The 24,610-nt window shown below is 38.0% G+C and overlaps 1 protein-coding gene across 2 annotated transcripts in view; it reads left to right on the top strand.

Moving 5' to 3' along the window:
* Positions 1–4,259: 4,259 nt before the first annotated feature.
* LOC126412969 (sulfhydryl oxidase 2-like) overlaps positions 4,260–24,610 on the top strand; it is a 58,340-nt gene continuing 37,989 nt past the window's right edge. The window contains exon 1 of one of the 2 annotated variants that reach the window (XM_050082871.1): positions 4,260–4,340. Coding sequence is in view for 1 of the 2 variants with exons in the window: in XM_050082864.1 (XP_049938821.1) it covers positions 4,491–4,764 (274 nt within the window). In the remaining variant the exon portion in view is untranslated. Of the gene's footprint in view, positions 4,765–24,610 lie in introns of both variants that reach the window. The other variant, XM_050082864.1, reaches the window with a different exon arrangement.

Below are 24,610 nucleotides of genomic sequence, written 5' to 3'. Positions count from 1 at the left end.
GTTTTGAAAGCATCAAGGGTCAATATTTATGTGGTTTTGCTGGCTAACCCCAGTACAAATAAGGCACTTAAACTCTCAAAAGCCAAACAAAAAACTTAAAGAAAACCTATAAAGCTTGCAGGGAAAGATATTGAGGAAGATATGAGTACTGCACACAAATTAAACCAAGGTTTCATGGGATGTGATGGCAGCTCGTAATACTGCATTCCTTTTAGTGATTCTGTGTGCAACTTGACGTAACAAATGAAAAAAACTGATACATCTACTTTCTAAAATATAAAATGAAGATTTCTCTTCATCAAGCTTCTTGTACACTGTGCAAATTCTCTTTCTGTTTTACTTAATGACATTTTTCGGATCTACACTCTTTTTTGTGTTGTCTTCCTTCTCCACAAATCGCATTATTCCTGCAAGCTGCAAACCATTTGCGTCCAATGAATGTCGTTTTCGAACAAATGTGGACTCTAGCTTGTATGTGCACTTTGTACGTAAAAAAGTTGTAAATCATCTTGCTTAATATTTCAAAGACCCTGTTCAGTCAATTTAAACCTAAACAATCAAAAATCAGAGACATCAGGGTCATACATAAAAATGAAGTTATGGAAGAAGCTCAGTTCATTAAATTCTTAGGACTATACTTGGACAAAAATCTAAGATGGCAACACTTGATCAGATATTTAGCAACAAACAAAGCTGTGAGTACAATACTGAAGTAACAGATACAGGCTTTTCTGACCATATGGCTTTAAAAATGATAATAAAGAATGAGAACAATAAGAAATACACAGTCACTGAAAAATATGAACAAAGAAGACTTATTAATCGCAAACAACATAAGGGTGTTTAATAGTATGCTAAAAAGGGTGCTGTGGAGCATAGAACAAACTGATGATGTAGGCAAAAAGTATGAAAGGTTTTTCATTAATTATAAATATTGCAACTATGTAGTGTCCCCATTACAAAGAGTTAAAGTCAGTGAGAAGACAGACACATGGGTTACACAGGGGATTAAAAAAATCAGCAACCACCCTTAGAAACCTAAGCAAACATGCTAAAACAAATACAACAATAAAACTATACTATAGGAAATGTAAAAGGGTCTATAGGAAAGTCTTACAGGCAGCAAAAAGGCTAAGCTATGATTCATACATTAATAAGGGAAGCAATAAATCATAATCGATTTGGAAGGTTATAAACAATAGCATAGGAAAATGTAAGACCAAGACCCACAATTTCAAAATTAAAAGTGAGGGTAAAGTGATGTGCAACAGGTAGCCAATATATTAAATGAACATTATGTGAACATAGCACTGAACCTAATTAAAAGTATGTGCAATTCAAACAACAAAAATGTAAAAATACCAACTTGTGAAAAGACAATGTTTCCCAGTAACAGAATGTGAAGTTACAAATGCTATTAATAAACTAAAAATAAAATGTCTTGTGGTATTGATGGAATTACAGACAAGGTAATCTACTAGTATAGATACTCACTTAACTGACATTATTAATACTTCTTTCAGGACAGGGGTGTTCCCATCAAAACTAAAACTCTCCATAATAAAGCACTTCACAAAAAGGATAGTACAGCTGACACAAATAATTATAGGCCAGTGTCATTATTGTCAGGTTTCTCTAAACTAACTGAAAGAGAAATGTATGAAAGGCCAGCTGACTTTCTGAATAAAAATAAAATACCGATTAATGCTCAAAATGGGTTTAGAAGGAACAGATCCACAGAAACGGCAGTCTTCCAATTCATGAAAATGTAAAGTGTTTGATCTAATCAGCCATGACATATTGTATATGAAACTAAAATTTTATAGGGTCTGGGGACTTGCCTTCAAATGGTTCAAGTCTTATCTCTCTGATAGACAACAGAAAGAAAAAATATGACATGAAGGCAAAGAGTATCTTCCAGATTTTTTCTAAGAAAAAAAAAAAAAAACAAGCCAGCTATGAAATGCCCCAGGGTTCCGTGTTAGGCCCTCTGTTGTTCTTGGTGTACATAAACGAATTGCCAAACCATCTGACAGTTGCTGAAATGGTGATGTTCGCTGATGACACCAGCATTTTTATAAAAGGGTACACTGAGGATAATCTACAGCTGAGTGTGTCTAGGACAATAAATGAGACATGAAAATGGTTTAGCGATGATGCTTTGATCAGGAATAAGGCTAAAACGGTATTGATGAATTTCAGTAATATTAAAAGTAAATCTAGAAGAAGAGTAAAAGCGGAGTTAGGGAACTATGTTATTGCACAAGCTCCATACACAAAATTTCTGGGTATATAGGTGGATGAGCACTTTAGATGGGAAAAGCATCTAGAAGTTTTGAGTAAAAAAAATAAGTAAATCCTGCTATGTGCTAAGAATGCTTTGGGAATGTTGCAACATTGAATCATTGCTGTGTGCCTGTTATGCTTACATGAACAGTTTGCTTAGATATGATGTGATCTTCTGGGGAAATACAGGTATGGCAAAACAAGCTTTCAAACTTCGAAACAAGGGCTATTAGAGTAATGAAAAGGGTTCCCTGCAGAGTGTCATGCAGCGAAATATTTAAAGAATTTAAAACAATGACTCTTCCTAGCTTATACATCTATGAATGTGTATGCTTTCTGAATACTCACCAGAAATTTTCAACACTAAATAATCCGGTTCATAAACATGAAACAAGGAACAGGGATGATTTTCACAGACACCCACAAAGGAGCACTCTATCAAAAAAGTGTGAACTACCAGCCCAAAATACTTTTTAGTGCATTGCCTTCTACAATAAATAAAATTAAAGAATTTCGTAAATTCAAGGTAGATCTTAAACAGTTTTTACTAAGATATAGTTTTTATAACATTGAAGAATATCTGAATATGAAAAAGTAATACTGTTTATATATACTGATATAAAATATTTGTATTTATTATCCAAGTTTTTGAAACAAATTAAATATAAGAAACTATATTGTAATTGACTACATCCATACGATGTATATTGTTAACAGATGAATAAAGAGATTGGATTGGATTATCTAGCTACTAAATTAAACATCATTGATTTTGCAGTGGCCATGCTATCTGGTGTGACAGACATAAAAAGTGGGCAGTTGGTATATCACAATTATTCAGAATCTATAATTAGATATGGTTTCATTTTTCGGGGCAATTCAAGTCGCATGCCACGAATCTTACTATTTCGGAAAAGAATCATTAGAAAGATGTGTGCTGCCTCTCCAAGAACATCTTGTCGCCCACACTTCAAGAACTAAAAATATTACCTATCTCTGCAATGTACATATCTGAGATTTTATCATCTTTGTACACAATAATCCCGAGGTACAATAACGAAAGGAAACCGTTTCAAACATACATACAACACTAGACACAAAGAAAATTTAATGCTTCCAACATATCACATAAAACTCTATCAACAGACATCCAGGTATATGAGAATGGAAGTCAAAAGAAAACTCAAGGGTAGAGATGTACTGATCATGAATGTAGGTTCACTGGAGCGAAAGTTATAAGATGTCCTGGTTGAAAAAAGCTAGTGTTCAATTGAGGAATTTATGACCGATGAGAGGCTTATTTGAACGACTGAGTATTTAATATTGTAATGTTGTGTATAATATTTTATGTATAAAATGATGTCTGAAGATTTAGACAGTAACGTACACCATGGGAAAAAAGTTTAATAATGTGTACAACATATAGCTGTGCTGATAAAATTAGTGCTAAAAAATTATGTAACAATGTATATCCTAGCGAAAAAGTGACATTTCTCCTGTACGATGCGATCAGATCATTTCTAAAATGTCTGTTATGAGACGAATACAAATACAATGTAATCGCAATTCCCGCGAAAAACGCTGTTGCGGACAGCCATGCGAGCTAATATCACGCGACTTGAGGTACCATGACGTGACTGTGAATACACCTTGACTTGACGGTGCCGTGACGGCCGTGTGAATTGGCCTAAGAAAACGCTGGTGTTCCTTTTGAGACGCGGCATGTTCTGAAGTCTTCTGTCTCCTGAATAATCTGGTTCTGATAACATGTACTGTTTTGGTACAAATTCTCGTCAGACTACTGAAGAAAGCTATGAAATGCATTACTAATTTGCCACAAGGCAACAAATTTGTTGTTTATCTTTAGTAGAATCGTCGAAGAACCGCTACTCTTCTTGCAAGGGAACGAGTCGTCTGTTTTACTTTTCTTCTTTGAGCACAGATAACGGGACTGCGAAGTCAAAGAACTTACTCCAAGAAGCAGTGATGTCAAAATTCGTCTGTATGTTTTGAAAGAGCGACGCGTCAAAACATAATAGTATGTCCTGAAGAAGGTACTGTCATGCGCACAGCGTTCCTGTCAAGTTATCCGTTGATGTGGTAGATATCCTTGGATATAGTCTTTCAGTGAAGTGTTTCTCCAGAACCCAGAAGCAACATTATCGGGTGTTGTGGTTAATCAGTAGACATTGATAGAGCGCAGTATGTCGCTGAACAAAAATGTAATTATTTTAGTTTCTCTAATGTTACTGGCCTTAGGAGTTATTGCAACAATTCCAGGGAGACATATCTTAAATGTGACACCCAACAGAGGTCTTTATGACGATGATTCGAAAGTGACAGTACTGAATACTACAAGTTTCAAGACCGCTGTCTTTCACACAAATAACGCTTGGTTAGTTGAATTTTACAGTAGCTGGTGCGGCTTTTGTCAGAGGTATGCACCGACTTGGAAAGCAGTCGCTGCAAGCACATACGGTATGTATTGTTTTACATTATTAACTTCGATATAAGGTTTACATACCATTAGATAGTAATCAGCGACGTTCTTTAGCAATATTCTCTAAAGACAGTGTTTTACTACTCTTAGAAACATGTTGTTAAACTGCCACACCCTTTTATTGCGCGATGATCAGTTTAATTTTTGTGAACTGAGCAGAAGTAACATTTGTCTTGTACCAAAAGCTATTTGTGTATCGCGTGAAAAGCAGCCAGTGAAGTACTGCCAAGCTCTGTTTACAATATTGAGAGTGCCGACAGTTGCTAATCTGTAATTTATTTTTCTATAGTTTGTATGAAAAGCAGTAATAGAAGACTTGTCAGGGGAAGAAATTCACCGTTATGGTAACATTAGCAAGTATCGAAAACTAAGTAAATTCCATCATAATCTTCATCAACTGGCCAGATTCTACTAGGTCTATGCCTGTAAACATCTATAAATTGAAGTGGTAAAACTTCCTATAATATAGTACACTTACAGAATATTTTGGTACCCTAGATAGTGAATTTTGATTTTATGAATTTTACTGCATCATATTATACTTCTGCAGTGATGTAATTTACCATTGGTAACTTTTAAGAATTTTCCTGTTCGGTTTTACCATGCATTAATATAATACTTGCCTACATTGGTGGCCGGCCGGAGTGGCCGAGCGGTTTTAGGCGCTACAGTCTGGAATCGCGGGACTGCTAGGGTCACAGGTTCGAATCCTGCCTCTGACATGGATGTGTGTGATGTCCTTAGGTTAGTTACGTTTAAGTAGTTCTAAGTTCTAGAGGACTGATGACCTCAGAAGTTAAGTCCCATAGTGCTCAGAGGCATTTGAACGCTTTTTGAGCCTACATTGGTATGAAATGCATCAAAGGTGGGGCATGTTTTATTGTAAAATGGTAAATGATTGAGTTACTATTTGTTCAAGAAAGGCTCATCACAACAGCAAATAAGTTGTTGCTGTATTGCTAAGTAGTAGGTCAAAGAAACACAGAGGTATTTTCATTCTCAAAGTGAGTAATTGTGGTTTATATTCTAAACATATGGAAATTGGTTTTTGTAAGGAACACCTTACAAAATTGTAGAAGAAAAGCTTTTAGTGTATATAGAGGGAAGTCTCTCCGCAGTGCTCTATGATTTTTAGTCATGCGTGCCGTATGATTGTTCACCTGCCTGGGTTACTTCCCTTCAAGTGAACTCTCCCAACAGTACTCAATAAATTAATAACTTGTGTTTCACTGAGTTTCATTTCGGTATATTCACTGCGGCATATGGCACGCACAGCTGACAATCATACGGCACTGCGGAGAGACTTCTTTTGTAACAACCTGTATTACGATGTTTGTGGTATATATTGCAAACTTCTACCCCTACCATTGTGGGTTTACCTCCTCCTGACATCAGACAAAACTGGTTTCCCTGCAACAGGTGAAGTGAGTCCCATAGGGTCAGTTTCAGACAGCACCTCAAACTTAGTGGTTAGGGGGATCGGTAGAACATCCTGAGTGCTCCCGGGTCCCCATCCACTCTGTACAGGACAAGTCACTTGCAGTCAAGTATATGGGCAATGGAAGATCCTGTACTTCCTGCAGATGAGACAGGATCCACAGGAGAGGATAGTATTTGAGGTACCTCTGATACAGGTATCACAGGTACACAACTCTTGGTAGCTCTTCCAGCACACTGATTCGCAACAGCTGTCAATCGTTTGACAGTGGTCAAGGTGACTTACAACTGCTGATGGATGTCATCCAACTCATACTGTGTCTGAAAAGAGCATTCACAGTGGGGCTGCATTTTGGCTGGTGCAATATATTACAAGACAATGAAGAAAGGACTTTAAATTAAATGCAGATACATAAAATGAGATTTTTGTTAACACTACACAAAGACCTGTGATAAAAATTATCAGTGTCCTACAACATTTTGATGTTAATTATAGTTATTTTAATATAGATTGTCAGCCAACAGCAGACAGAATTTATAACTCATTGAGATGAACTAGTTTGTTCTCTGCATTTAGCACTGTAGCTGTTGTTTGAATTTGTTGCTCAAACTGAGATGTTGTTTCACCTGTAACATTTTCTATGCTGTGATGAGGTAAATCTGCACTATATGAAACATACTCACCGATGCTGTTGATGCTGTGCAACCACAACAGAGGAGTATATTTTGAGAAACTAGACAAATGTGTGGTTACTGAAGAGGAGCTGCAGCCTTTAAAGTAGTTGCAGGGGCAACAGTCTGGATGATTGGCTGATCTGGCCTTGTGACATCAGCCATGATGGCCTTCCTATGCTGATACTGTGAATGGCTGAAAGCAAGGGGAAAATACAGCCATAATTTTTCCTCAGGGCATGCAGCTCTACTGTATAGTTAAATGATGATGGCTTCCTCTTGGGTAAAATATTCTGGAAGTAAAATAGTCCCCTATTGGGAACTCTGGGCTGGGACTCTTCAGGAGCGTGTCATCATCAGGAGAAACAAAACTAGCATTCTGCAGAACAGATTGGGCAGGTAGACTAGAAATTTTAAAGAGGAAAATCGATAGGTCAAAGTTAGCCATAGTGGGAATTAGTGGAGTTTGGTCGCAGCAGGAACATGAATTATGGTTAGGGGAATCCACGCTTATGAATATAAAATCAGTAAGGATAATGCAACAGTAGGTTTAATAATCAATAAGAAAATAGGAATGCAGATAAGCTACTATGAATAGCATACTGAACACATTATCATAGGTCAAGTTTATATGTAAACTAGCTCTGAAGATGAAGAGGCTGAAGAAATGTATGATGAGGCAGAAGAAATTATTCCAATAGTTAAGTGAGATGAAAGTTTGAGAGCGATGGGCACTGGAATTTGATAGTAGATACAAGAAAATAAGGATAAGCAGTGAGTAAATATGGACTGGGAGAAAGGACCGAAAGAGGAAGCTGCCTGGTAGAATTCTTCACAGAATATGGTTTAATCATCACTAATACTTGATTTAAGAATCATGATAGAGGGTTTTATATGTTGGAGAGACCTACAGACACTGGAAGGTTTCAGATTGATTATATAATAGGAAGACAAAGGTTTTGGAACCAGATTTTAAATTGTAAGATATTTCCAGATGCAGATGTGGACACTGACCACAATGTATTAGTTATGAACTGTAGATTGAAACTGAAGAAATTTCAGAAAAGTAGGAAATTAAAGAAATGGAACCTGGATAAGTTGAAAGAATTAGAAGTTGTTGAGAGTTTCTCAGGGGGCGTTTTGCAACGATTGACAAGAACTGTGGAAAGGAATACACTAGAAGACAAATGGGTAGTTTGAGAGATGAACTAGTGAAGGCAGCAGAAGATCAATAGGTAAAAAGACAAGACCTAGTATAAATCCTTCAGTAATACAGGAGGTACTGAATTTAATTAATGAAAGGAGAAAATATAGAAATTTAGTAGATGAAGCCGGTGAAAGGGAATGCAAATGTCTTAAAAATGAGATTGACAGGAGGTGCAAGATGACTAAGCAGAAATGCTAGAGGACAAATGTAAGGATTTTGGAAGCATATATAACAAAGGGTTAAGATATGTACTACGTACAGGAAATTTACAGAAGCCCTTGGAGAAAATATAAGCAGCTGTATGAATATCAAGAGCTCAGGTGGGAAACTAGTCCTAAGCAAAGAAAGAAAAGCTGAAAAGTGTAAGGTGTATATAGAGGGCCTATACAAGGGAGATGAACTTGAAGGCAATAGTATAAAAATGGAAGAGGATGTAAGTCGAAACGAGACCCCAGAAGTAGACAACATTCGATCAGAACTACTGATAGCCTTAGAAGAGCCAGCTATGCCAGAGCTCTTCTATCTGGTGTAAAAGATGTATGAGATAGCCAAAATATCATCAGGCTTAAAGAATAATGTAACAATTCCAACTCCAAAGAAAGCAGATGCTGATAGATGTGAATATAACTGAACTATCAATTTAATAAGCCTCGGTTACTAAATACTGACACAGATCATCAGAAGAATGGAAAAACTAGTAGAAACTTACCTCAGAGGAAAAGTGTTGGAACATGGGAGGCAGTACTGTTCCTATGGCTTCTCTTAGAAAATAATTTTTTAAGGGAAGGCAAACCTATGTTTATAGCATTTGTAGACTTAGAGAAAGCTTTTGACAATGTTGACTGGAATACTCTCTTTGAAATTCTGAACTAAGCAGAGTTAAAATACGGGGAGGCAAAGGCTGTTTACAACTTGTGCAGGAAGCAGACAGCTGTTACAAGAGTTGAGAGGCATGAAAGGAAAAAAAATTGGAATAGGAAATAAAGTTCAGGGAGAAAAAATAAACACTTTGATGTTTACTGATGACATTGTAATTCTGTCAGAGACAGCAGTATTGGAAGAGCAGTTGATAGGGATTGACAAGTTCTTCAAAGGAGAAGTTAAGATGATCATCAACAAAACAGGGAAAGTGGAATGTAGTTGAATTAAGTAAGGTGCTGGTGAGGGGAAATGATTATGAAACGACACATAAAGTAGTAGATGAATTTTGCTGTTTGGGTAGCAAAATAACTGATGATGGCTGAAATGGAAAGGATGTAAGAGACAGCAGTATTGGAAGAGCAGTTGAAAGGAATTGACAAGATCTTCAAAGGAGAAGTTAAGATGATCATCAACAAAACAGGGAAAGTTGAATGTAGTTGAATTAAGTAAGGTGCTGGTGAGGGGAAATGATTATGAAACGACACATAAAGTAGTAGATGAATTTTGCTGTTTGGGTAGCAAAATAACTGATGATGGCTGAAATGGAAAGGATGTAAAATGTAGACTGGCACTGGCAAGAAAAGTGTTTCTAAAGAAGAGAAATTTGTTAACATTGAATACAGATTTAAGCGGTAGGAAGTCTTTTCTGATAGTATATGCATGGAGTGTAGCTATGTATGGAAGTGAAACATGGACGATAAACAGTTTAGAAAACAAGAGAACAGAAGCTTTTGAAATGTGGTGCTACAGAAGACTACTGAAGAATAGATGGGTAGATCATGTAACTAATTTGAGATAAAAGTAATTTGTGGCACAACCAGACTAGAAGGAGGCAGTGGTTGATAGGACACATTCTGAGACTACAAGAGATCACCAGTTCAGTATTAGAGGAAAGTGTGGGAGGTAAAAATCATAGAGCTAGACCAAGAAATGAATACAGTAAACAGATTCAGAAGGATGCAGGTTACAGCAGTTATTTGGAGATGGAAGCGACTTGCACAGTATAGAGCAGCTTGGAGAGCTGCATTAAACCAGTCTTTAGACTGAAGATAACATCATCAACAACAAGAAAAACAATAGGAACACATGGACAGCCAATAGGAAAGCTGATTATAACACTTGCTGTGCAATGTGAGATCCTTCTACTATTACTGAACATTGTGGTACCTTGGTAATGTCACTTATGTTTTGGAAGAGTGGGTTACAAATTTCCCTTGAGTCAACTTGATTTAAGTTTCCTATGGTGTTGTGAAGCAATCTGGGGGTTGTTGTGTTAATTCTTTAACCAAGTCCATGGCCAACTTGCTTCCCCAAGCTCTTGTAATCTGAGCTTGTGCTTCATTTGTAGTGATACCTTCACCACCCACTGTTTGTCTCATGTATCGAACATTGTCGAGGTCATAGAGTAAGTTTCGTCAATGAAAATATTAATCTTTATGATTGTCTACCATTTCCTTCTTTGTCAGAGACTGTTAATTATGGTTTCCAATGCAGACTTAGTGTCCTGGGTGAATAACTTTGACTTCCGTGGAAATGGCCTTTATTCTACATATAAACTTTCTCTGTGTCTAACAAGAAATGTATTGTCCACTGAATGCTCATTGAACTAAATCCCACATAGGGAGAGAAGATTCATGTAAGTAATACTGTTAATTCCACAACAACCTGCTTGTGCTAAAAAGGGGCATATTTTCTACTGTAGACTGTAAACTAACCTCATACAAAAGAGAGAAAAAAAGGTAAGGCACTCTCCATCCAGTTAAGATAATGATAGGTGTAAGAGACCCTAAAGCATTATTGTAAGACACAAAGAAATGCTGCTCCACTGTTGAGCCTTTAAAAATCTAAGTGATGAATTGCTGTAACATTTGCAACAGTGTCTCAGAACTTTAAACCTTCCTAAAAGGCATTAGAGTGTACTTAATTCTAACATCAAAAAGCAAACCTAAAATTCATGGCAACCATATTTTTGGGGGTAAAGGTAAGTGTATATCAAAAGGATAGACCAATGATAAATTGAGGTGGTGCATTCATCATAGTAGACAGTAAACTCAAATTCTTCAGTGTAGAAACTGTAGCTGTATGTTTGGTCGTTTGGGCAAAATTCAGTATCTATGTTGGGCATAAACTTATAGTTGGCTGCTCCTGTTGAACACAAGACTGATCCTCAAATGCAAACAAACACTTTAGAGAAAACCTCATCTCTCTAATACATATAAATGTAGCCCAGTCATGCTCTCCTCATTTGAAAAAAAAAAAAAAAAAAGAAAGAAAACAAAAAAATTTAAAAAAAATCTTCAAACATAACTATAATTTAATACTATACCACATCCTGGATTTTCCGTTGTTTGATAACTATGGTTTACACGCATGTGGAACTAGGCAGAAGCTTAACTGGCACTTAATACAGGAAGTACAAACTTGTACAAAAGAGGCGTATACAATACTCTAGGTTTATTATATAACCATACGTCGTCTTATTTAAAATGCTACTGACATTAAATATGAGAATGTGCTGGAAAAGTAATGTCTCAAATTTTTTTAAATGTGAAAACTCTTACAGTATTTTAAATGAAGCAAACATTACTAATACTCCACACCTTTAGTCTTCATGTCTACATAATTACATAGTTACCCTGGCGGCAAACACAGTTCTCCCATTGAGAGACCAGTTTGTTGATACCATAACTGCAGAATGTTTAACTTCATTGATGGAGCTGCAATGTCAGCTCTACTTGCGCTGCTTCATCAGTATCGAAGTGGAATCCTTGAAGGTGTTCTTTAAGTTCTGGAAGCAGATGAAAATTGGGTGGGGGCCAAGTCCGGACTGCATGGAGGGTGATCGATGACAGTGAGGCCATTGTGTTGTCTTATTTTAGCAGCAGAGGGTTGAAATGTGTGTCAGTGAAGCAGAAAAATCAGCCGAGCAATATGCGTGACATGTAATACCTCAGCCAGTATTGAGAACAGAATAAAAAATGTAGAAGCAGTACTTTTCAGCTCATCCTCATAATTTAAGGTAAATTTGAAACAATTATTGCTTGACCACTGCTTCTGCTCTGTTTCTGAATTTCTGGAACATCATAACAAGTAAATCTCTTCTATCAGTGTCATTTTATACTATAATTTACTTTGATTGTGTTGATCATGTAGTCTCATTTAATAATTATAGCTATTGTATGTACCAGCAATGTAGTAAGTCAATTTATATTATTGTGTGCTTTGATTGTGTTGATCATGTAGTAACAATGACCTTTGTAATCATAAATTAATTACATTTATCCTGTATCTTATACCATGTGCACAAACAGTGTAGTAAAAATGATTTCATGGACCAAATAAATAAATAAATTGATAAATAGTCCTACTATAACCAATTAGGATAATTACGAATTCAAGGAGGGTGACGAGACATCCTGCTAAAAAAAAAAATTCTAAAATTTTTCTGTCAAAATTACTTACAGCAGATTGTTGAGAACTCTACTAAAGATGGAAATATATTAGATCTAACGGCATGAAATAGACATGATCTCTTCAACATTGTCCAGGTTGAAACTGTTAACAGTGAGCATGAGTCAGTTTAGAACTAGTGAATACTGAAGTACAAAGGGCAGCTGAAACAATTTACATGTTTAATAAACAACATAAATATGAAGCAGTGTCATATCTCAACAAAAAAAAATCTGAAATGTGTAGCACTAGAAAGGAGCATGCAGAGGAACTGTGACTGAAGCTTAGGAGGATAGTTGATCAAGAACTGAATACTTGTGTACCTAGTTGAACAGTTGGGAGGTAATACATTTTCTGTAAAGAAACCTCTACAGAAACAATGACTACAGAACTGTTGAGGCTTTCGTGACCACTTTTCATGTATTGCCTGTTGGCTCAGTCGTGGGTTCTTTAGCCAACGTTTAAGGATTTGCCTGACATTTTGCCATCATGAGTGGCTGCCATTGTCAAAGGTTCACTTCCATTACTGCTGACAGCCTGCACTATAGGGCTATATACAGACATCAAAATGAGATGTTGAATGAAATGTGTTTGGATGTTCAAAAGGGCAATGTTGCAATCTTCAACCACAACTGAATCTTACAGAAAGATCTCACAAAAAATTCACCTAGTGAGGTGGCACAGTAATGAGACACCGAATTCATATTTGGGAGGATGTGGTTCAAACCTCAGTCTGGCCATCCAAACTTAGGTTTTCTGTGATTTTTGTAAATTGCCAGGCAAATACCAGGACAATCCCTTTGAAATGGCATAACTGATTTCCTAGCTATCCTTGAAACATTCTGAGCGTGTGCTTTGTCTCTAATGACCTTGATGTTAGTGGGATGTTAAACATTAATCTCCCTTCCTTCCTTAAAAAAACTTCTAGTCAAATAAAATACAAAGGCTGTCAGTGAAATCACAGTTCTTTCAAATGTTCCTTTACAAAGAACAGGGATCCAGGAATATAGGTTCAGTTTAATTTTCACACCATTGAATAGATGAGTGGTGTAGATATTAGTGTCAGTGTTATTCAGAAACTGAACAAGGCTCCAGGGCCTAATGGAATACCTATCATATTCTACACAGAGTTTGCATCTGAGTTAGCCCCTCTCTTAACTTTGATACACTGTAGATCCCACAAACAAAAGACTGGGATTAAGAGGACTATTCAATACTAGCTATTGGCTTTACCCAGTGAAGTAACGTTAATGGCTGCTGTGACATCACTTTTTGGTGTGTATTTCAACAGCTTGGTAATTAGTAGGTGAAGCCAATAAACGTGAAGGCAAACAATCTGCCACTGATATGGTGTAATAGTCATTGGAGACTTACTGGACTGGATGAGAAGACTTGTCCCGTCTGGCAAGTCTTTCCTGACCCGGGGTTCTGGGTGGCTTTTCTGAACTCTATCCCTTTTCCTAAACCTCCCCAGTCCTTTCCCTTCACACTTCTTCCTTCCCCTTCAGCTCTTCTGTCAGAAGAAGGAGCCACTGGCTCTGAAAGCTTGGAAAAAGCTAACCTTTTAGTGCGTGTTTTCTCCTGCCACCGCTTGGTGAATAGATTTTGTACCTCTCCTATAGAGGCACATTTCAGTCCCTCTGGAAAATGTCTCAAGTTAGTGATGAATTACATATTTCACATAAGATAGGGCTTATTATATAGGAACAAATCTTTGGTACTTACCATCAAATCCAGATGCACTTTTATTTTTCAGAGAATGTATAATTTTCTTAATTTCAAACATTGGAAAATCCAGGATGGATATGGGGAGTAGCAACCTCCTTACTTTCACTGTGAGAAGCTGGTGATACATTCCTGTGACTGAATTTTAAGAGTATGGCTTTTGAACATACTGCTGTGATTTTTCTCTTCAACAGTTTGTGCCTATATTTTGTACTACATTTAAGAAATGCTTATTAAACACATTTGCCATGTGTACCTCATCATTTATTGTCCTTCCATTTAATTCAGTAGTGATGTCATCCAGTTCTCTGACTGGTTGTTGTGTTTCTTGTTTCATTACATTCGATGTAGTCTTTAGTATGTTGTTGGTATTACTGATTTCTGACATAATGTGCATGTTCTTTTTCTTTTCTTTTTTTTTAATAGCTTTTCTTAGTAATTTTGAGTAATTTCTATAGTGTGCAGCTACTACAGGATCTCTATTTGTTCTTGCCAACAGATACAGTTCCCTTTTCCTTTAGCTCGATACTTTAATCCCTCTAGTAATCCATGGTTTTTTTACACAGCTGTTTAATCCACCCATCCATCACATGCCTAGCCGATACACCTGCCACCTCTCCCTCTGTGTTCCTAGCTAGCAAACCACCTGCCTCCAAGCAACTAGCTCCAACCCCCCCCCCCCCCCGCCCCCCCAAACCCCAACCCCACTTCCAATCTCCCACCTCTCTGTCCCTGCACACACCCCACTAGACACAACCCCTACCCTACCCAGTCCAAATGCAGAACTGCAATAAAGGCATTGTGCATCCAACCAGCACAGTGAAGGGTGTGTGTGTGTGTGTGTGTGTGTGTGTGTGTGTGTGTGTGTGTGTGTCTCAACTTGAGAAATAATTAATTCTGAAAGCTGACAAGTTATCTTTCTCTGATGACGAGTCAATGGTTCTGCTATTTGCTGAGCAGTTTCACAACACTGCACAAGTCTGTTACAAATATATCATTTACTTTTAAAGCTATGTGCTCATCATCACCACCACAACCACCACCACCACAACCAGCATCTCTGGTTACACCGTCTACTTCTTTATTGTATCCTGTATATGCTGTCCAGTCACATTAATGTGACCGCCTGTCAAAAGCCCGAATAACCATCTTTTGCGAGACATGCATAAAGAGAGTTACTGAGGTTCTGTAAGGTACTGACAGGGATGTGGAGTCATGCTGACTCCACTGCTGTGACTGGCTGCACGGGTTTCTCGGTTGAAGATCCGTAGCACAAACATCCCGATTGAGGTGGTCCCACAGACCCTGAATTGGATTTAAATCCAGGGCATTTGATGGCCAGGTGAGAACAGTAAACTCATTGTGGTGTTCTGTGAACCATACACATACACTGAGTTGTGTGATACATTACATTGTCCCGGTGGTAGATACCATCGTGCCAAGGAAGCACAAACAGCATGTAGGGGTGGCATGGTCCCCAGGGATCGATGCATACTTGTGTTGATCCATTGTGCCTTCAGAATGACAAACTCACCCAGGGAATGCAATGAAAACATTCCCAAGGCCATAATGCTTCCTCATCTGACTTGGACCTTTCCAACAATTGTTGCAGGGCTGTACAGGCAAATGGTCATCTGTCCAAAGGAGCATAAAATATGATTCATATGAAAAGGCCTCCTTTTGTGACTCGGGGGACTTCTGGTTGCGCAATTTTTTAAATTTCAGCCTCTGTTGCTGATGAACAGCAGTCAACATAGGGTACATGAACCAGGCACCTGCTGTGGAGGCCCATACACACAACGTTCACTGAATGATTATCAAGAAGATGCTGTTGGTAGCTCCTTGATTCATCTGGGTGGTCAATTGTTCACCAGTTGTGTGTCTATTCACCCACACATCCTCGCAGCCTTTTTCACCTGTGTCATCTGTGGCCCGTGGTGCACTAAAGTTGCTTCGTGTCAGCTTTGGATGGAACCATTTTGCCATGGATGGTATACTTTAACCATGGCGGCACATCAGAAGTTTAGAGACTTAACCATTTCAAAGATGCTTCCATGTTTGACCCAAAAGCCAATGATCATGCCATTTTGGACATAAGATATCAGATAAATTGCTCCATTTCCACATTACAACAGTGACTTTACAGTTCTTCATGTCCCCTGTCCTCCTCCCCCGACACGCTTTATGTACCATATACCGTCCACTGCTAGTGCTGCCATTAGTGATCTGTGAGTGGTTATTGCATGTTAAGGCCAAACACAGATAGTGGTGACGTTAATGTGACTGGACTGTGTATTAAGACAGAACACAACCTCAAAAATACTGAGACATACAGATGTGTAATGATCAGCACACGGAAGTGTGTGTGCTTATGAAGTAGTACTGAAAGTAGTTCCCTATCAATTGTAACAATTTATTGATGCCCACTGGGAAATTTTGACTTGTTTATGAAAAATATGGTGTGCATACTATACTGTATGTTGGACAACAGCAAACGGTTAGTAATGTGTGGTGATTTAATAATGCAGATTTTCTAAGGGTCTCCAGGGTCACAGTTCTTCTAACAAGCATGAGAAACCTGGAATTCTCAGGAAATTACATTTTACCTGGAAAAATCATGGAAATCTCAGGAATTTCATAAAATATCAGAGAATTCTGTGTCTTTAACCTAGCATTGTAACTGAATTTCATTGAGTTTTATAAACCACAAATTTTAAAATACTTAATATCACAAAATGCATTAATTATATCAGTATTATTCTCTATAAACTATCATTGTTTAAAACTACAGTTAAACTACTGCTTATGGCTGGTATATAGCTTAGCCGAGAGGAAAGAAAAATCATTATTGTGGTATGCTGTATGCTGCTTCCCTCACCCCTGCTCACCATTAATTTATCAGAAGCTCTTTACACCATATTTCTCCTCCGGAATTCTCAGGGAAGTTTTTTTCTGAGTTTAAGTAGCCACTCTGGAGTCTGATCTGGAAGCCTTATTTGGATCCTAGTATTTGTTCTCAATAATTAATGTTCCAACATGGACAGACAAAGAAAGTAGGACCCTAATTGACAATGTTTTCATTGATGAAGCTCAAAGCAAGAAAATAGCTATATACTCAGTGAATAATGCTCTCGTGATTGTGATGCACAGTTAGTTATGATAAATAAGATAATGCCTTACAGCATTGATACCCCTCAGTTGAAACTGGTTAGAATAATTAATGACTGCAGAATTAATGTTTTTAAGAATCATTAACATTGATGCGCAGGAGGATTTTGGAACATATATCGTGTTCAAACACTATGAATTACCTCAATGAGACTGAGCGAGGTGGTGCAGTGGTTAGCATGCTGGACTCACATTCCAGAGGACAATGGTTCAAACTTATGCCCACCCATCCTGATTTAGGTTTTCTGCAATTTCCGTAAATCGCTTCAGGCAAACGCTGGCCTTCCTCCACCCCCCACCCCCTCTAAACCAACCAACCTACCTCAGAGAGAACAACCTATTGACACAAAGTCAACACGGATTTAGGAAACATCATTCTTGTGAAACACAACTAGCAACGATCATAAAGCGGTTACGACATCGATGATTTCAGCCGTAAATAGAAATATTAAAAAGGGTAGGAAGGTTTTTCTGTTTAGAAAAAGTGACAAAAAGCAGATTTCAGAGTACCTGATGGCTCAACACAAAAGTTTTGTCTCAAGTACAGATAGTGTTGAGGATCAGTGGACAAAGTTCAAAACCATCATACATTATGCGTTAGATGAGTATGTGCCAAGCAAGATCGTAAGAGATGGAAAAGAGCCACCGTGGTACAACAACCGAGTTAGAAAACTGCTGCGGAAGCAAAGGGAACTTCACAGCAAACATAAACATAGCCAAAGCCTTGCAGACAAACAAAAATTATGCGAAGCGAAATGTAGTGTGAGGAGGGCTATGCGAGAGGCGTTCAATGAATTCGAAAGTAAAGTTCTATGTACTGACTTGGCAGAAAATCCTAAGAAATTTTGGTCTTATGTCAAAGCAGTAGGTGGATCAAAACAAAATGTCAAGGCACTCTGTGACCAAAATGGTACTGAAACAGAGGATGACAGACTAAAGGCCGAAATACTAAATGTCTTTTTCCAAAGTTGTTTCACAGAGGAAGACTGCACTGTAGTTCCTTCTCTAGATTGTCTCACAGATGACAAAATGGTAGATATCTAAATAGACGACAGAGGGATAGAGAAACAATTAAAATCGCTCAAAAGAGGAAAGGCCTCTGGACCTGATGGGATACCAGTTCGATTTTACACAGAGTACGTGAAGGAACTTGCCCCCTTCTTGCAGCGGTGTACCATAGGTCTCTAGAAGAGTGTAGCATTCCAAAGGATTGGAAAAGGGCACAGGTCATCCCCGTTTTCAAGAAGGGACGTCAAACAGATGTGCAGAACTATAGACCTATATCTCTAACGTCGATCAGTTGTAGAATTTTGGAACACGTATTATGTTCGAGTATAACGACTTTTCTGGAGACTATAAATCTACTCTGTAGGAATCAGCATGGGTTTCGAAAAAGACGGTCGTGTGAAACCCAGCTCGCGCTATTCGTCCACGAGACTCAGAGGGCCATAGACACGGGTTCACAGGTAGATGTCGTGTTTCTTGACTTCCGCAAGGTGTTCGATACAGTTCCCCACAGTCGTTTAATGAACAAAGTAAGAGCATATGGACTATCAGAACAATTGTTTTATTCGATTGAAGAGTTCCTAAATAACAGGATGCAGCATGTCATTCTCAATGGAGAGAAGTCTTCCGAAGTAAGAGTGATTTCAGGTGTGCCGCAGGGGAGTGTCATAGGACCGTTGCTATTCACAATATACATAAATGACCTGGTGGATGACATCGGAAGTTCACTGAGGCTTTTTGCAGATGATGCTGTGGTGTATCGAGAGGTTGTAACAATGGAAAATTGTACTGAAATGCAGGAGGATCTGCAGCGAATTGACGCATGGTGCAGGGAATGGCAATTGAATCTCAACGTAGACAAGTGTAATGTGCTGCGAATACATGGAAAGATAGATCCTTTATCATTTAGCTACAAAATAGCAGGTCAGCAACTGGAAGCAGTTAATACCATAAATTATCTGGGAGTACGCATTAGGAGTGATTTAAAATGGAATGATCATATAATGTTGATCATCGGTAAAGCAGATGCCAGACTGAGATTCATTGGAAGAATCCTAAGGAAATGCAATCCGAAAACAAAGGAAGTAGGTTACAGTACGCTTGTTCGCCCACTGCTTGAATACTGCTCAGCAGTGTGGGATCCGTACCAGATAGGGTTGATAGAAGATATAGAGAAGATCCAACGGAGAGCAACGCGCTTCGTTACAGGATCATTTAGTAATCACGAAAGCGTTACGGAGATGATCGATAAACTCCAGTGGAAGACTCTGCAGGAGAGATGCTCAGTAGCTCGGTACGGGCTTTTGTTAAAGTTTCGAGAACATACCTTCACTGAAGAGTCAAGCAGTATATTGCTCCCTCCTACGTATATCTCGCAAAGAGACCATGAGGATAAAATCAGAGAGATTAGAGCCCACACAGAGGCATACCGACAATCCTTCTTTCCACGAACAATACGAGAGTGGAATAGAAGGGAGAACCGATAGAGGTACTCAAGGTACCCTCCGCCACACACCGTCAGGTGGCTTGCGGAGTATGGATGTAGATGTAGCTCTTTACTCATATGAAGTGTTGAGTGCTATTGGCAAGGAATTACAAATTGATTCCACATTTATAGATTTCCAGAAGGCTCTTTCCACTCTACCTTGCAAGCAGCTGGTAATCAAATTGCATGCTTATGGAATATCATCTGAGTTATGTGACTGTATTCATGATTTCCTGTCAGAGTGTCACAGTTTGTAGTAATCAATGGGAAGCCATGCAATAAAACAGAAGGCTCTGAATAACCGGACATCACCCATTGGTATTTTTTGTGATCTCTCAAAGGCCTTTGATTGTGTAAATCATGGAATTCTTTTAGATAAGCTAAATCATTATGGTTTGAGTGGGGCAGTGCACAAATGGTTTAATTCATACTTAACTGGAAGAATGCAGAAAGTTGAAACAACAGCTGGTTCCTCAAACTGGTGGGCCATCAAGTATGGGGTCCCACAGGGTTCAGTCTTAGGTCCTTTACTGTTCTTGATATACATTAATGACTTACCATTCCACATTGATGAAGATGCAAAGTTAGTTCTTTTTGCTGATGATACAAGTATAGTAATAACATCCAAAAACCGAGAACTAAGTGATGTAATTGTAAATGATGTTTTTCACAAAATTATTAAGTGGTTCTCAGCAAACGGACTCTCTTTAAATTTTGATAAAACTCAGTATATACAGTTCCATACAGTAAATGGCACAACTCCAGTAATAAATATAGACTCTGTAGCTAAGGTAGAATTTTCAAAATTTTTAGGTGTGTCCATTGATGAGAAGTTAAACTGGAAGCAACACGTGGATGGTCTGCTGAAACGTCTGAGTTCAGCTACGTATGCTATTAGGGTTATTGCAAATTTCGGTGATAAGAATCTCAGTAAATTAGCTTACTATGCCTACTTTCATTCACTGCTTTCGTATGGCATCATATTCTGGGGTAATTCATCGTTGAGTAGAAAAGTATTCATTGCTCAAAAACGTGTAATCAGAATAATTTCTGGAGCCCACCCACGGTCATCCTGCAGACATCTATTTAAGGATCTAGGGACCCTCACAGTAACCTCACAGTATATATATTCACTTATGAAATTTGTTGTTAATAATCCGACCCAGTTCAAAAGTAATAGCAGTGTGCATAGCTATAAAACCAGGAGAAAGGATGATCTTCACTATGCAGGGTTAAATCTGACTTTGGCACAGAAAGGGGTAAATTATGCTGCCACAAAAGTCTTTGGTCACCTACCAAACAGCATCAAAAGCCTGACAGATAGCCAACTAACATTTAAAAATAAATTAAAAGAATTTCTAGATGATAACTCCTTCTACTCATTGGCTGAATTTTTAGATATAAATTAAGGGGAAAAAAAACCAACTTAAACATTAGTGTCATGCAATATTTTGTGTAATGTAATATCTTGTACAGACATCTTTTATTAACCTGACACATTCCACATCTTTACAAAGTGTCGTATTCATGATCTATGGGACAAGTATTAATCTAATCTAATATAAGTGATTTCTGCCACCCCCCAAGATAGTTTTACAGGCCCTCTGCTGTTCCTTATCTATATAAATGATTTAGGAGACAATCTGAGTGGCTGTCTTAGGTTGTTTGCAGGGTATGCTGTTGTTTATTGTCTAGTGAATCATCAGAAGATCAAAACAAATTGCAAAACAGATTCAGAAAAGTTACCTGTATGGTGTGAAAATTGGCAGTTGACCCTAATTAATGAAAAGTGTGAGGTCATTTACACAAGTGCTAAAAGGAAACAATGAAACATCAGTTGTACAAGAAATATGTTAAATCTAAAGGCCATAAATCCAACTTAAGAATTATGAGTATGAACAACTTAAATTGGAAAGAACACACAGAAAATGTGGGGAAGACGAACCAAAGACTGCATTCTATTGGTGGAACATTAGAAGAAGCAATAGATCTACTAAAGAGACTGCCTACACTACTCTTGTCCATTCTTTTTTTGGAGTATTGCTTTGTAGAATGGGATCCTTATGAAGAGCAGCACATTTTGTTGTATCGAGGAATAGGGAAAAGATTGTCACTGACATAATACAGGATTTGGGATGGACATAATTAAAACAAGGGTGTTTTACATTGTGGCAGAATCTTCTCACAAAATTTCGGTCAAAAACTTTTCCCTCTGAATGTGAAAATATTTTGTTTTTGGTGACCTACATAGGGTGAAATGAACATCGTAATAAAATATGGAAACAAGAGCTTACACGGAAAGATATAGGTGTTCATTTTTTCCGCGCACTGTTCGAGATTGGAATAATGGAGATTTATTGTGAAGGTGGTTTGATGAAACCTCTGCCAGGCACTTAAGTGTGATTTGCAGAGTATCCATGTAGATGTAGAAGAAAAGTTTACAGGAAATGAACCAGCATGAAATTTATAATCAATCAAATTTTAAGATAAAATTTAATCTAGTCCATGAGAAATCGTTGTTTGAGAATAGCTGACCATATAAGCTAATCAGAAACAAAATGAAACATGCAAGGAAAAAAAAAGACATGGATAATTGGAGGGATTAAAGTTGATTCACTAGAGGGATGCACATATCACGTGAAAGGAATGGAAAAATGTACAATGTGCAACAGAATTAAAGGATCACTTTTTCAAAACTCTGTAATTGTCTTCCATTGTGATGCATAATTCTGAAATTTGGCTCAAAGGTGCCTACAATCTCCCTCTGTTATGGTTCAAAAGTGTCACCCTGTGCCCCGTCACTGGGCTTGACAACACTTCAAACAGCAAGATGTCTACACGTGCAAAAGAAAAGCCCAAAGCTCTGAAGTTCATGTGAAGTGAAAAGTAATGATATCCAAGTGGCACCAAATTTCACCACAGTTCTGCCCAGTGTTGCTATCAACGTGTCTGATGATGGGAACATTGTCAAGCCGGCCGGTGCGGCTGAACGATTCTAGGTGCTTCAGTCTGGAACCGCGCGATCGCTACGGTTGCAGGTTTGAATCCTGCCTCGGGCATGGATGTGTGTGATGTCCTTAGGTTAGTTAGGTTTAAGTAGTTTTAAGTTCTACGGGACTGATGACCTCAGATGTTAAGTCCCATAGCGCTCAGAGCCATTTGAACATTGTCACACTCTATGTTAGCCACATTTAACCTCTTCTTTTAATGCTGCTGTGATGGAGATCAGAACTGCGATTCCCAGCATTGAAATAATGCAGTTTTCTTATGTGTGGCTGAGGAAAACATTTCAGACACACAACCACTTGGAATCGACATGAAATGGCCTTGGAGAGTGGCATAAAGCAAGTCACTGAAACCATCCGTTTCCTTGGTAAGTTTCTTACGTGTTTTGCTGTGGAAAACAACTGTTTGCAATGCAGTGAGAAACAGGAAGACAATCTTGAAAATCTTTGATACTGCGGACATCTCACTGACACTTCAACCCTCCTCTGAGGACAGCATTGGTTAGCAATCCTATTGAATGTGATCTCACCTCTTTGGACTGCAGTACAACAATAATTTTTTCTCTGGTGTGTAGTTTAGAATGGTAAGGGACTATTCAAAACCATGCAATGAAATTTGAGCATGATTTGAAGCAGCAAGGGGTCTTATGCTTTTTCGGTGGTCCTGTTTCACAGCCTCCTGTGGCGTGATCATGGAGGGGTGTACATTGACACATGTGTGAATAAAATAGAAAAGGATCCCTCTAAGATCCCCAGTTCAGCAATAACGTCAGTGGCACCTTTTCCATTTATTGGAATTTTAAAAATGTGCCATTACAGAGAAAACCTTCAAAGAGTGCTAGGTGCCTCCCTGTAGGCAACCACTTGATGCAGTTCCGGTGCCAGTTGCTTTCAAGAAACATGTGCATTATGTCATAAGTTAGAAATTCCAAAAACAATCTTATGGCTGTAGGGAATGTAGTGAAACAAGAGACAGGACAACAGGCCAAAAAATAGGATAACTTTATTTTTGTAGTAGATGGAGTGGCTATAAATGACCAGTCACAAGTAGTTGACATGTTCAATAATGATTTCCTAAATGTATTGAAAATATTGGAACGGACAATTTAAGAGGAAAAATCACAGCATTGTTGAAAAATTTTCGTAAAATTTGGTTTTATGAATGTATCAACTACTACTCACTTTGAAATAAAGAGAATTATGTATTCTCTCAAAAATAAAATCTTATCTGGATTTGATGGTGTTTCCAATAGAGTTTAAAGGTTTGCTCCCATATAACAAGTCCTGTATCATCTGAAATATGGAATGGATCACTAACTGAAGGAATTTTTCCAGAGGGTTTGAAATATGCTGTAGTTAAACTCCTCTCTAAGAAAGATGTTAAGAGAGATGTCAATAGCTATCAGCCTGTTTCAGTACTGACATCATTTTCAGAAATTTTTGAGGTGGTGATGGATTATAGAATAGTATCCCAACTGAACTGTAATAATATCCCCAGTAAATCACAGTTTGGATTTCACAAGAGTGTGCCATTTACTTGTTCATTCAACAAATTTTACAAGCATTAAATAATGAAATAACAGTAGTTGATAATTTCTAGAACCTGTCTCAGGCATTTGTTTGAGTGAATCACAATATTGTCATAGATAAACTGAGCTTTTATGCAAGTGATGGTATAGCTAACCAATGAATAATGTCATATATCACCAAAAAATGCAGAAAGTTGTGATCACATACTGAGTTCTCCA

The sequence above is a fragment of the Schistocerca serialis genome, chromosome 1 (genome assembly GCF_023864345.2).
Source record: "Schistocerca serialis cubense isolate TAMUIC-IGC-003099 chromosome 1, iqSchSeri2.2, whole genome shotgun sequence".
NCBI classification, from domain to species: Eukaryota; Metazoa; Arthropoda; class Insecta; order Orthoptera; family Acrididae; genus Schistocerca; species Schistocerca serialis.
This window is presented reverse-complemented; position numbering and strand designations above follow the sequence as displayed.